Source organism: Triplophysa rosa, linkage group LG3 (assembly GCF_024868665.1).
Source record: "Triplophysa rosa linkage group LG3, Trosa_1v2, whole genome shotgun sequence".
NCBI classification, from domain to species: domain Eukaryota; kingdom Metazoa; phylum Chordata; class Actinopteri; order Cypriniformes; family Nemacheilidae; genus Triplophysa; species Triplophysa rosa.
In genome coordinates, this window is record NC_079892.1 from 9,544,933 (window position 1) to 9,558,726 (window position 13,794).

At 39.5% G+C, this 13,794-nt stretch overlaps 2 protein-coding genes across 8 annotated transcripts in view; both read right to left on the minus strand.

Moving 5' to 3' along the window:
* Window positions 1-1,411: 1,411 nt before the first annotated feature.
* Window positions 1,412-4,468, minus strand: fezf1 (FEZ family zinc finger 1). The gene is made up of 4 exons (XM_057330004.1): window positions 3,275-4,468; window positions 3,059-3,193; window positions 2,186-2,318; window positions 1,412-2,053 (listed from the first exon to the last, which is right to left on the minus strand). The coding sequence occupies exons 1-4, from the start codon at window positions 4,049-4,051 to the stop codon at window positions 1,794-1,796; spliced, it is 1,305 nt and encodes a 434-aa protein (XP_057185987.1). The 5' UTR covers window positions 4,052-4,468; the 3' UTR covers window positions 1,412-1,793.
* A 2,455-nt stretch (window positions 4,469-6,923) lies between these two features.
* cadps2 (Ca++-dependent secretion activator 2) overlaps window positions 6,924-13,794 on the minus strand; it is a 119,059-nt gene continuing 112,188 nt past the window's right edge. For all 7 annotated transcript variants that reach the window (XM_057329190.1, XM_057329197.1, XM_057329196.1 and 4 more), the window contains 3 exons: window positions 11,588-11,695; window positions 8,100-8,204; window positions 6,924-7,828 (listed from right to left, as the gene is read on the minus strand). In XM_057329190.1, the coding sequence (XP_057185173.1) occupies window positions 7,658-7,828; window positions 8,100-8,204; window positions 11,588-11,695 (384 nt within the window). In that variant the 3' untranslated portion in view covers window positions 6,924-7,657. The remainder of the gene's footprint in view (window positions 7,829-8,099; window positions 8,205-11,587; window positions 11,696-13,794) is intronic.

The following is a 13,794-nucleotide window of genomic DNA, read 5'->3' on the forward strand; positions in this document are numbered from 1 at the left end:
AAATAGATGTTCATAAAGGGTATATATCTCCCTCGTTTGTTTAGCACATTAAATCACTGGAAAATTACGAAAAACCACGACGTAGATTTCTCGTCAAATTTGCATCCTATACGGGAAACACACTTGCAAGAGAGCAACGTGATGAGAGGATGTAAGAATAACATGTAATAATGCAATAATAAGGATGTTTTACCTTACACCTGACAAAACTTCTTTCATCATTTACTCATCCTGTAGGCATACGCGTTTGTTACTGCTGAACACGAAGATATTTTGAAAAACGTCGGTGACCAAACATTTCCCCATTTGACATAAAAACAAAGTTTGACTAGTGTGGTGGTATGTTAAACAGTTCGAGCTGAATAAAAATAAAAACAAAGTAGCAGTCATTAGGGCATATTGTGCATTTTATAAGGCTTCGTCATCTTTGGAGCTGTTCACTTCTGTGGTGCTGAAATAGTTTTAGTTGATGACCCCGCCCCATTCCCTCATACTGTACCTTGAGATTTCTTTCCTTACTTATTGAAAATGTGAACAGAATGATTGGCATTTTAAAAGTTAATTTTACACAAAATTTAAAACATACATATATATATAAAATAGGCAAATCTGACCAATTTCTTCTGAGTTTGGCAACAATCTCCAAAAGAGACGATAGTTTTATCAACTACTGAATTCCTTCAATATTCCATTTGCCTCGTTTGTTGTTGATATCAGTGGCTCCAAGCCCTGTTCCTGGCGGATCCCCAGGCTGTACACATTTTGGATGCTTACTTTTCTGACACGCCCATCTCAGGACTAGTACACTAGTAATAATAAGAAGATTTGGAACAGGTGTGTTAGACTGGGGGCATCCCAGCATGGTTTTGTGGGTCCTCTGGGATCACGGCTGGGGACATCTGTTGTACATCTTGCAGGAATTTAGTTTCTTCCACTAGATGGAGCCTTTCACCTTATAATATACCTACTGTAATCTAATGATAGTGTTAATAGATAACGGTCGCTACGATTTTAACACGACAATATTAATTTATTATCAGGCCTATACTGATTATCGTTTTTAGATTTTACTCTATTAATTTATTTATGTTTGTCGTTGCATAGACCTGAACATTGCTTGACATTCTTTCCTTGTCGTCCAAATATTCTTTAATTAATTATCAAATGTTATAACATCACGAAAAACCTGTTCTAATATGTGATCTATTATTCCCAATAGTCTTCTTTCCAACACGCGTCAGCTGAAAACAACAACGCGTCTGTATTCAACACAACAATTTACCATAAAATAGCAATAAATAAATGCATACGATTTATTTTATTTCCCTACCTCCTTTATCATATGTTTTATAATATTTTTGACAGATCAGATGTCATTGGAAATATATATATATATATATATATAGGCCTATTCACATTGAATTAACAAAACGCGTACAGTTGGTAAACAGTATAAGAACTGTATAAATAATAAATGTATAAAATGAGGGGTAAATACACAGTGGTCACACAAATTAATGTTTCATATACTGATTTCAGTTACTCTCTTTAAGTCAATGACAACAGCTCCGTTTTAAATAAATAAGACTGTCGTTACCCTGAGAGTACAAGAATTTATATAATAATTCACAGACAATGATGACATACCAAAATATTTGGTCTTTTAAAATAACAGTAATAATAAAAAATACATTAAAAAAATAAAACGTTGCATGCGCGATTAGATTTTTAAAACATCATATTAGGCCATAGAAGATGAACCCTACGTTCTGTATAGGCTAAGTAAAGGAATTTCACTGACCCTCCGGGGTTCCATTGGGTGTTGATGGTGAATGGGATCCTGGGGAAATATCGTGCAGTTTCCTAATGTGTTTTTTAAGATCAAAGTTCCTGCAGAAACCCTTGCCGCATGTCGGACAGGTGAAAGGTTTCTTGTCGTTGTGCGTGTGCATGTGAAACGTGAGGTTGTACACCTGGTGGAAGGCTTTGTTGCAGATATTGCACTTGAACTGTTTTTCTCCGCTGTGAGTCAGTTTGTGGTTCTTGTAGTTACCTATAAAATAAAACGAAAATGTGAGCAGTCAATTAATTGTATCTGATTTTGTATTATTTGATTTTTATCTTTAAATTTGATTGTTAAAATAGCCTACAAAATAGTGACACGATTAAATATGATTTTTGTTACCTTTCTGATGAAATCCTTTGCCGCAAAATTCACAAATGAAAGGTTTGTAGCCCGCGTGAATTCGTGTATGGGTGTTGAGAGTTGAACTTCGGTTAAAAGCTTTGCCACATTGGTTGCATTTATGCGGTTTTTCCTGCAGACATACGAGAGAAACGTTATAGACACACAAAGCTTGTGCTGCCGTGAATGAGAAAAGGATAGGCTAAATACAGTTTGATTGGGACACTTTTTGACAATGAGATGAATGGCAAAAAGTGCCATTCAAACTGTATTCAACCTATTTTACTTGACATATTCACAATAATTTGAATTATAAATTGGTACATAATACAAAAATACAACGATAAACGGGTAAAAACGTATGAAACAGGATGGTTGAATTTCTTTTTACAAAATACAACTACATGTAAAAACTATTAACACAATTAATAAATTTTATTACCTTTTTTATTATTACAATTTAAAACAAATTCAAATTTGTATAATAAAAATACTATTGGACACTCGCCTTCGTTACTTTCCTTTTAAAACAACATTCCAATAACATTGCAATAGAAACTATTTTTACAAAACATTTTAAAAAGCATTTTTTATGAAATTTTAAATATAGCAAATAAATAAAGAAATTAATTTCTGGTTTCAACCATGAAAAATAGCACGCTATTCATTTGGATTTATACACTTATTTTTATAGGTCTTTCGTATCATTTATTTTGATCTATAGAAATAGCCCCGTCGCCGATAAAAATAGCCCTCTGTTTATCAGTACAAACAATCGTATGAATTTAATGAAAACACAAATTATATTGTGATCTTGATCAAAAACAGATGTCATTTACATACATTTTATTGTAATATTGCGCGCGGTATTACCTGAGTATGGATGATTTTATGGCGACAGAGAGTGCTCGCTTGTCTGAAGCCTTTGCCGCACACTTTGCACACGAACGGTCTGGCGCCCGTGTGAACCGGCATGTGACGCGTTAAATTATAGTGTGCGTTGAACACCTGAAAATGTAAAATGCACTTTGTGTTAAAACACGAGAAATGAATTCAGAAGATTGGCTCAATCGATCTCGCTCGTCTCACCTTGCCGCAAACTTCACAGGTGAACACCTTTGGTTTGGTTTGAGGAGAGCCGCTGTTTAATTTGCCTGAGTTCTTGAACAGTTTCTCCGACAGGATCTGCGCGCTCTCCTTCATGTAATGGTGCAGATGAGTCTGAGAAAGCTCCTTGAAGGACACGTGAGGAGGATACCTGTCCACGGCATTGCTCCCCTTACCCTTCTCCGCGGAAAAGAGGCCCTTCTGGCGCGCGTGGAGTGGGTTGTTGAGGAGATACGAAGCCATGGGGTGAAGGTTGACCAGACCCGCGTGAGGCGGACACGCGCTTTCCCCGCAGTTCAGGTAACACACGGCGGCTCCCATCGCGTGGAACGACGACTGGTTCACTACGCGTGGGCGAAAGAGTTTGTATTGTCCGATGGTCGGGGTCACGTCTTGCTGCTCGTTTTTGTAATTCAAACCGATGCTCACGAGTTCGTTTGCGTTGTAAGAAAACGCATCGGAATGATTGGCGTCTAATCCATTGATGTGAAGTTTATGGGACGGCTCGCAGGCGAGCGGCATGAGCGGTATCATGCAGTGCAGCGGGGCGGGAGCCTGCTTGGGGTCCGCTTTCCCTGCTGGAGCGTGAAACAAGTTCGGGAACGGTATCGACTTTGGCTCGGGCGTCCTGGCCATAATCCTTTCGATCGAAAAAGCGAGAGGTTTGGAGCTGGCGATCATGTTTCCACCGGTCGTTAAACTTGCCGAAGCCGTAGGGGCGCCTAATATTCCCGCTGAGTGGTAAAGCGCGCTGTCCATGACTTGGAGCGCAACACCTTTACCTGTGTCGAGAGCGCTATTCCTTTCGTGGATAAGTTTGATTCCTTTCAGTGACCCGCAGGAAAAGACATCATCAAGCGCAGTCTCGGTCTGCTCGGGCCCCCTGGCTGCTCCGATGCTCGTCAGTTGCGGACAATCGGCACTTATGTCCGCCCCGGATTGCTCAATAAAGCGTGTTTTGTCAATAGCGCAAATCAGGGCTCACCACGCGCACACGTCAAAGACACGTAAAGCGTCCGGATGCTCGATTTAGTTATATCAATCACCGGAGAGTTTTCCCTTCTCTCTCTCCTTCTGTCTCTGCACTTGTTCTACACACCGCTATGGGTGACTAACTCAAGAAGGTGCTCTTTATTACCACGCGCGTCTTGTTCAACTGTATAAGCGATTGGCGAATCTCCCGTCCCCTCGCGCTTCGCTGTGACATCACTTTACCTCTCGCGTAATGACAGGCGCGCGCTCTGCTGTGATCACTAAGCGTATCGTGTTTGTCAACATTTGACATGAAAACTCCACCTTACCTTATTTTACTTTATTTTAAAGCGTATATTCACATGTGAACGCCAGATTGCAGCTTTGGGCCAGATCTTTTTTATGACAACATAACCAGCTTTTGGTAGGATCGATTTGTTTATTCGTCATTCGTCATCGTGCAGCTTTAAATTTTGTGGAAATAAGTATGAGGGAGCACAATAAATATGGAATTATGGACACAATATTTGGATAGCCTAAGTACACATGTGGCCAAGGCCAAAATGATCTTGTTATCTTAGATTTTTTCTATTATCTGTGCCTACATAAAATTTAAATAAATGAAATAAAATGGACTTAATTATTCATTATTCATTTTTGAAACATTTGTGTGTCATTAGTGAAACGCAACCTATATTAATTTGGCAATCACACGCACATAAAAAGTCATATTTCTCAGAAGAGTTACAACCTTCGTTTCCAAACGCAAACTCATGAAAACATTCATCTGGGAATTGTGTGAGAGGTATTAACAGCAAAACGCCTCCAAGGAGTTGAGATCATGCCATGAAGAGTGAGAGAGAGAGTCAATCTGCTTGCAAAAGCAGTAACGAATAGTGGCAGCTCTGTGTGAAATACAATTGATACTGATTCGATACGAAGAAATCTTTCTTAAAGGATTATTCTGTATAAAGGTAAAATATATTACAAATCAGTGCGTCGAGCGCATGCTTCCTGCATCCACTTTACTTTAAATATACTTAACCTACATAGGTGTTTTTAATACAATGTTTATGGACGAACAACAATTGCGCTAAAACGATGTTTGTGTTTTAGGCGGTTTGAGAACATTGCTAATTGTGACTGCTGTTCATTGGTAGCAGATGGGTGTGAAATAACCTGCAATTTGGAGCTTTTTCATATAACAAGCGGTCGCCTCATTGTCATGCTGCTCCTCAGATTTCAGCCGGATGAATGCAGAATGAGAAAAAAAGTCCTCTGTAATGATGTCAGGGCACAAAATAGTTCTTAATATTGGTTTCTTTGGAGCTATGTTTGTGTTCTAGGCTTGACTGTCTTTTTTTGTCTTGTTTTTCGAGTTTATTTTGAGGAGTAAGAAGAATATCCTCAGTCAGGCATATTTAGATTTGATTGTAAATGTGAGACAAAACGTGTTAAGCATTGTGCTTATATGACAAAGATTTTTATTCGCTTTTTTGTGACGATTTCTAAAGTGCTTTCTTTTCGTCATTTAGTTTTTAATTATCTGACAAATGGTTTTAGAAATGCCTTCGAGAAATAGTTTGATAAATATTGCAATTCGCTACAATTTTCCATTAAAAATCAAGTCATTTGATTTTTGCCTCTCTTAATTTCATGGCAGCAGAATGATCCACATTTACCTCCGTTACAAGTAAGATTTTATAATTATTTATTTATTTACCGCGCTCAAGGTCTCTGGTTTAGACTATTGAATAAAAATGCCACTTTAAACAAATTTACGAAATGTTACCAAACTATGCATTTTTAAAACAGTTTGCGCTTAAGTCTATTTAGGCATAGGTCCCTATTTAATTTAGATACAATTTATAATTGTATTTTCCATCTTTTATATAAACGACGGAATTAAATAATTTTTGTTATTAAAATATTTAGCAAAAATGACCTGTATAATATTGCGTTTGTGGTACACTGTAATAAAATAGTGTTCTACTAGCATATTTTTATAAATTAGTTCAATTTAACGCACAATAAATATGAAAGTATAATTTAAAATGATAACTGGGCACAAAACTGCATACAGTAAGCTTTACTACGATAACAACAATTCTGCATTCTTACCGGAAATACGTAGAATACAGATACATGTTTGAATTTTTAAACCTTTAGAAAATAATGACAGAATAATTTAGATTTTAGATTATATGTACACTTCTATATACAATGTTTTTTAAATTAAGTTTTGTTATTATATATTAATAAATGTAACATATATATATATATATAATTCTTGTTTTATGTTGTGTATAATCATTATAAATGATTTTAGATCATCTAGAATGATACATATTTTAACTCTGTAACTAAACGTATTTCGAGGTACACTCTTAAATATAAAGGTGCTTAAATTTTTTTTAGTTCCACAAAGAACCGTTCAGTCAAAGGTTCTTTAAAGAACCATCTCTTTCTTATTTTTTATAATCTAAAGAACCTTTTTTCGCCACAAAGAACCTTTTGTGAAACAGAAAGGTTCTGCACATGTTAAAGGTTAAAGGAACCAAAAGGTTCTTCTATGGCAAAGAGTGTAGAATGTTGTTCAGACAGGTTTTTATTGTTTATATGCATTGTGTTCATGTATATATAACAAACATAAAACACAAGAGAAGTGACATTAAAAACACTTTAATTCTAGCACATTTCAAAGACACCTGGGCAAACTCAGGTGCACAAAGACAATAGAAATATACAACTCTTGTTAAAATTCATAGACATATATTCTTTGATCTGAAACATAGTTGGACATCAACAACAAACTATACAAGATACACTCAACCGTAACTTCTACAGAAGAATCATACTGTAGATATTGAGTGAAACAGTCTCACAATTTCATTGGATAAACAGTGAACAGCTAACATTTCATTCAACATATTTATGGCTTTGGCCTGAGGATCCCAAGCTGATGCAGACAACAGCACATATGCAGACTCTACCTCCTTCACGCTCTGTATTTCTATTCATGCCAGTGCACCTCTTCTATGACACACATACGAATCATTGGTAGATCTGTAAACATTCGTAAACTGGCGTCTACAAGTGCTTCCCCCTAACATTTCGGACAATCACGTTTTGAGGCTGCCTGGTTTCGCCACGGGCCGCCATATAGCACACATCAAATACAAAACAACAGAGACATTGGAGCTTGTCTGTAAATGGCCAATGAGAGTTTTGTACAAGCATGGTGACATCAGTATACCTTAGTTTAGACAAGAGGCAACTGAAGCACTGACTGGGGAGCATAGAGCGTGAGCTCCAATCAGAAAAGCTGAGATCTGGCCTCTTTGTATCGACTTGTATCGAGTGTACAACTATCTGTGTAGGTGGTGATTTGATTCAACCCTCTTCTTCATCGCTGTCTCTCATGGTGATGCCCTGCAGGCCGTCCGCCGCGGACACGGCCGCCGTGGCTTCTTCGATGGCGAGCCGGTTGTAGACAGTCTCGTAGCTCTTGTTGTTCAAGGTGCCATCCAACACGCCTTGTAGCCGGAAGTCACGGTACGACTTCTGCACGAGGAAAGAAAGAGGCAAACACACACAAAGAATAGCTAAAAACAATGACATTGGACGATTTTCCACGTTGATTTTACTTTTTGACTTCTGCTCGAGAGCATATGTCAGGGTTTTGCCGAAACAGCACTCTTACACTAATTAATCTCTCATTCATGGATAATGGAATTCCTTGTGCAGCCAAGATGAACTTGACACTTTAGTCATGGTCAATTAGCATCAACAGAAATCCGAACAAAAGCTTATTCACACCGTATTCGTTTTTTACCTTGACAATCTTGATGAGAGTTTTGAGTTGGTAGACATGCAGCTGCTGGTCCAGCCTGTCCGTCAGCCACACACACACAGCCTTCATGAACGAGTTGTACCATTGCTGTGAATATAGAGGGAGATACCTTGACCCAAGGGGGACATAAAAAAGTGAAGCACAAAACCACTCCATTTAAACAAATAAAGAGATGCGATCCATAAAAAGCTCCCTTTGGTTAATGCACTGAATCATAAGTCATTTATGATTCTTATTACGTACATTTTTTAATTCAATTGGATAAAAAACGTACAATGCACTATTTTGCAAAGGTACAACCTATTTTGCTGCATTGAAATCACTACTACCAGTTTAAATGTATTCATCATGTTCACTTGAAGAGCCTTCATTAATTCACTTCTCATTACTGAACTTGCGGTAAGCATCTTCTCTCGCCCCAAGTATGATCTGATGTCATTTTCAAATAAACCGATTACAGCTAAACATACTGAACCTACTAATTACAAGGCTAACCCTTGAATCCGCGCGTGAATAGGACGCGCGGTGCACTCAACACTGTGTATTAAAATGACTTCGTACCGTATTCATTTTACGTCACCCGAGGACACCTCCTATAATACGAAATTCAGAAGGCCAGGGTTTCTGCGATTTGACATTACGACGCCTTCGTCAAAGAAGCTAAATATGGACGACGGCCGTAAAAGAAAAAACAAACAGAAAGCCTTTAATCATAACGCGATCCAAAGGTGAATTGCTTCGCGTGCGGACTCTTTGACTCCATCTCGCGTCTAATATATCGGTTTGAATTCAGATCGGTAATATCATTCGGAAAGCATTAGCTCAAGCTATAGAAAGTTAAAAAAGATTGAAATTCGACTGTCCTGATTCACCAGACACTCAGAATGTTACGCGCTTCTTTGGATACGGGCGCGTGCAAATGACTGTATTCAGTAATACGCTATTATACAAGGTCAAGGTGTCGTCTGTTTCGTTTTGTAATTGTCATTTAGTAGCATCGCCGGGCCTGCTTTCATTCATCTACGTTTAATTTAAAACTTATTTACCCTCAGGCTTTTCTTAAAACGCATTTGCTTTCCAATTTCAATGCGCGCGTAAACGCTTCCAAGCATCGAAATAGTAATCAAGTCTGCTCCAACCCATAACGTAAAAGCGACAAAACAGAAAGATGAGACGCCACTTAATTGAAGCACTTAGGCTGGGCGGGGGAAACAGACTGCGGTGGTCTAATTGTTGCGGGTGAAGGAACGACGATGCATTTCTCCGTAACAGTGGTGGCCGGACGCATCTCCGTCCTGAGTGTTTGTAATCACGCGCTTAAGTGTCCACTTGTGTGCTTCATTAGCGAGGCAGGGGAGGGCAGGCCTCGCACCTGTGGCCAGGCTGAAGGCCGTGACCCCCTGCCGTGCGGACCTCATCGCTCTGCTAATCACGGTGATTTAGCGCCCCCGGACAAACAAACTGAAGCCTGCAAGGGCATGCGGCGACTGGTTTTCTAATTTCCTTACGCATCTCATGTGAGGCTGTGGTGCAAACACACGTTCGGTTTGACGTACGTCAGCTTTTAGTTTGATTAGGAAGCGAGTGCGCAATTACGCGCTCTTGTAGGTGGAAATATATACGCGGCGAAACGAAAAACTTTTACAAAGTCATCGCCCACCGAACAGTTAACCGCCCAGTGCTTCGAAAGAATTAGATTAGGCGTTTCGAGACCGATTGGCGGACTCGGAAAACGTATAAAGAGATGCTTGGAGATGCAGCGGCGCAAATGCGCGCGTGCTGTTTGATGAGGAAGCGTCTGTGCTGACACACGGCGACCTTCTCTCCAAGTCGCCTCCAGATGCATGACTGTGTGTGCCTGACACGCATTAGGAGCTGCTGGCGCGCGGGGCACATCCATTCCGCTCGCCTGTGCTCATACGGTGCCATCGGCGGCCTCGCCAAAGGTCTAATGAATCAAGAGGAGGCATCAAACACTGCATCTCTCCAATCTAGCTAGAAATAGAACGTTTTCAAAGCCAATCTGGTTGTGTGAGCATGTGTGTTTTTTCTCTGGAGTGTTTGTGTCGTTGTATAGATCTATTGTCTCTAAATCTTGTTTCAGAGGTATGAGCAGTGTGTTCTAAACAAAATTAAGGTAGCACATGTAGTAAGGTACACTTGAGCCTTCCTTCAAGCTCTCTCTCGGGTCAACAGGAGCCCTGGGTGAGTATTCAGGCACTGGAAGTGGTCACAGTGGGCTGATGAGTGCTCTTGTTGAGGCCTCATTGCCTCTTCTTACAAAAACTTTCCCCACCCCTCTCACCTCTCCTTGCCTCAGCTCTACAATACTCACTGCTGAAGAGAGGGGCCGGGAACTAGGAAGAAGTAAGACTAGGTTTAAGATGGGAAATGTATTTGGCTGAAGCAAATGTCTGTTGCTGACATACAATCATTAAAAACCTTTTAAATCTTATTTAAACCTGGAAATAAACAAGTAACTAAGATTTGAAAACATTTAAAGCAACAGTATGATGTGAAATGAACAAGTATAATTGAATAATTTGTAAATGATCAATTTGACTTGTACAGTGTTGACTGCATAAGCTTGAATGGAAGCTCTAAAACATAAATGTATTTGGGCATACAAAATATTCTTTTTTTATTCAACTTTTTACAAATTGTTATGCTGGTAATATAATGTAAAAATTGTAATCATTTAAATTAGTAGTCTCAGACCCTGTGTATTTACCACTACAAAAAGACACACAGCTACACTCTTAAAAATAAAGGTGCTTCACGATGCCATAAAATAATATTTTTTGTCTAAATGGTTCCATAAAGAACCTTTAACATCCAAAGAACTTCCTGTTTCACAAAAGGTTCTTTGTGGTGAAAAGGGTTCTTCAGATTATAAAAAGGTAAGAAGGAGATGGTTCTTTAAAGAACCTTTGACTGTTAAGATTCTGATAAGGTTTTTTTGACAAATTAAATATAAATATGTCTATTAATAACATATATGACATTATATTTACTAAATGATTAGGGTCTTGTCACAATGCCGGGGCTTATTTCTGCGATAACAACCGGCTGCCTGTACATTATCCCTTACGTAAAGTTGGGAAATCCTTACATTCACCAGACATGTTGAGGCATGGTGCTTATTTGGGAGATGCAAGTTTGAATCCAGCTTGCGTCATGGCATGGCCTTATTCTTTTTTTCTCTCCAATATCCTCCTTCAAATGATCACCAAGAAATGTGAAAATCACTTGAATGGGATGAAAACACGCTTATAATCTCATTTGCAACATTTATGAATAGGCAAATCTGGGATTTTAGTTCTTCAAATAGTGACAATATACTGCACAAAAATGACAATTGGACACACAATATTTTTCGTATTAACAATAAACTGAATTAAGTAATTTGGGAGCACAGGAGTGAAAGTGAATTGATCTTTTCTCTGAAAACTGGCCTACATTGAACTTACGTCAAAGATCTTCTCCGTGTACACTTCATCGTTCACACGGTCTCGTAGAATATCCTGGTTCTGCCTCACAAAGGTGATGCAAGTATCTGCTAGATCCATACCGGGTTTCTGTCAAAGAGGAAGTGACAACAGATATAACGTCATTAGCTTCATTAAGTCGATATGATAGATGTGGTTGCAAAGCAAATTTGGTAAACATCCATGCTGACTCTTTTGCATTAGGTGCATTAAAGACAGAATTCTGTCTTCATTCACCCTCTTGTCATTTAAAATTGGTACTTGTCTCTTTCTTATGTGAAACACAAGCAATGTCTCAGTGGCTATACAATGGAAGTCCATGTGGTTTAATGTTGTTTGGTTACCAACGTTGTTCAAAAGTTATACAGATTTGGAACGACATGAGGATGAATGATGAAATAATTTTGGTGAACTAAAAAGAGATGGGTGAATTAAAAAGTTGGCATGAAGAATTATTTATTTTTATATAAAAACACTAACCAAAAGCAGTATGTACAACCCGTTAAAAGCAATCTTTTAACCTGTGGGAAATATTTCTCTTCACACTGGGGGTGTTACAAACATGGAAAACGCCCTAATAGAGCAATACTTGGCGTGACACGTTTCCCACCCATGACCCGAGGGCTTAGAAGCCCCCCTTAATCTTCTTTTTATTACAGAGTGAACAGCCACCTGAACACCAGCCTTCTGTCAGCACCCCGACTCAAAACAGTGATGGTAACTAAACAGAATATGTATGAATTTCTGCAGCAATTTAACAAATTTCTTTTCAAATTAATCATCATTCAGTAAAATGAATATTACCCAATATACTAGAATGCTGGAAAACCACCTCCAAGGCTTTTGGGTTAAATTGCAAAACAGGGTCTTTCCAACCTCCCCGACAAGACGACAGGGCCACGTGGCGGACCGATAGGCCCACAAACACTCCTTGCTCGGAGTTCTTCCACAAACACAACCGAGCCTGCGAGGGAGGACCCACAACTGGCCCCATCCGTCAGGCCAGACAATGCAGAAGCAGTTGGGTGTGAGAATGAATGGAGAGGTGTGGGACGGTGCGATTAACGGCGGGTTAATGACTGGTTAAACAGAGTGGATGGGAAACAGAGTAGAAAGGGAAGTGGAGACGAAATGCGCAGTAATTACACAGGACTGTTAAACTGGCATCCTGCCACCGCCTCATTCACCGGCCAGGTGCAGGTGTGCGAGAGCGCGCGCGCGTGCTATTTTCCGTTTGAACGACATGTCTGAAAATCTGCAAAATCCGTTCGCATTAACGCTGCCACAACAAAGCGCCCGTGTGCGTGTTAGCGCGGGTGTGAATGTGCGAACGAGCGCGTTAACGGCGAGCTATCGCGAGGGCGTCGCGCCAAAAAGCCCGAGCTCTCGAGCGGCAGCCTCGACAAAGGAGCAGAGAAGCTTAACCTTCCGTGACAAGAGCCCGGCAATGTTCGGTGCCAAAGGCCAGACCACAGCCAGGTCCTCCCTCCCTTCCCGGCTTGAGTGAGAGCTATGAAAGGGCTTTACGCGGAGCAGCGTTCCTACTGCACAAAAGCGCAAGGTGGAGGTTACAATATAATTGAGGGGGAGATGGGACACCAAGAGCTCAGCTGGAGTGACGGGGTGTTGAATCACACGAACATCTGGTGGTTGAGTGACTTTTGATGTAAATCTTCTTGGTTGCTTTAATGTGCTGTACAGTGGCATCAAAAAGGTTTGGGGATGATAGCCAAACTCACACATTAATGAATGTCACTGCAGTAAAAATAAAACATCAAACTAAATGTAACTTGTCGGAAAGAGCACAAAAACACTTCATGTCCAACACCACACAAAAATAAGTTATGACAAAAAAACGATAAATCAAGAGATTTTTCATTTCATATTAAGTTCATTCAAATTATGAAATGTAATTCGTATAAATTCGTACCATGTGAATTGCGGAAAAACGTTCAATTATTAAAAAAACAACACTGAAGGCCCTCATCTAACCCCACCCCTAAACATTGTCACTGGGGCGAAAGAAAATTACTGCAACGTACCGAATTCACACCAATTGGCCACCTCATGAAATAGTTACCAGTACGATTGTGTTGAATACACACAGAGAAGAATACAATACATGTTAAATGTGTTTCTGTTTTAAGAAATAGCAAAAAATGCAAGGAAAGAATAATTTGTTTGGCACT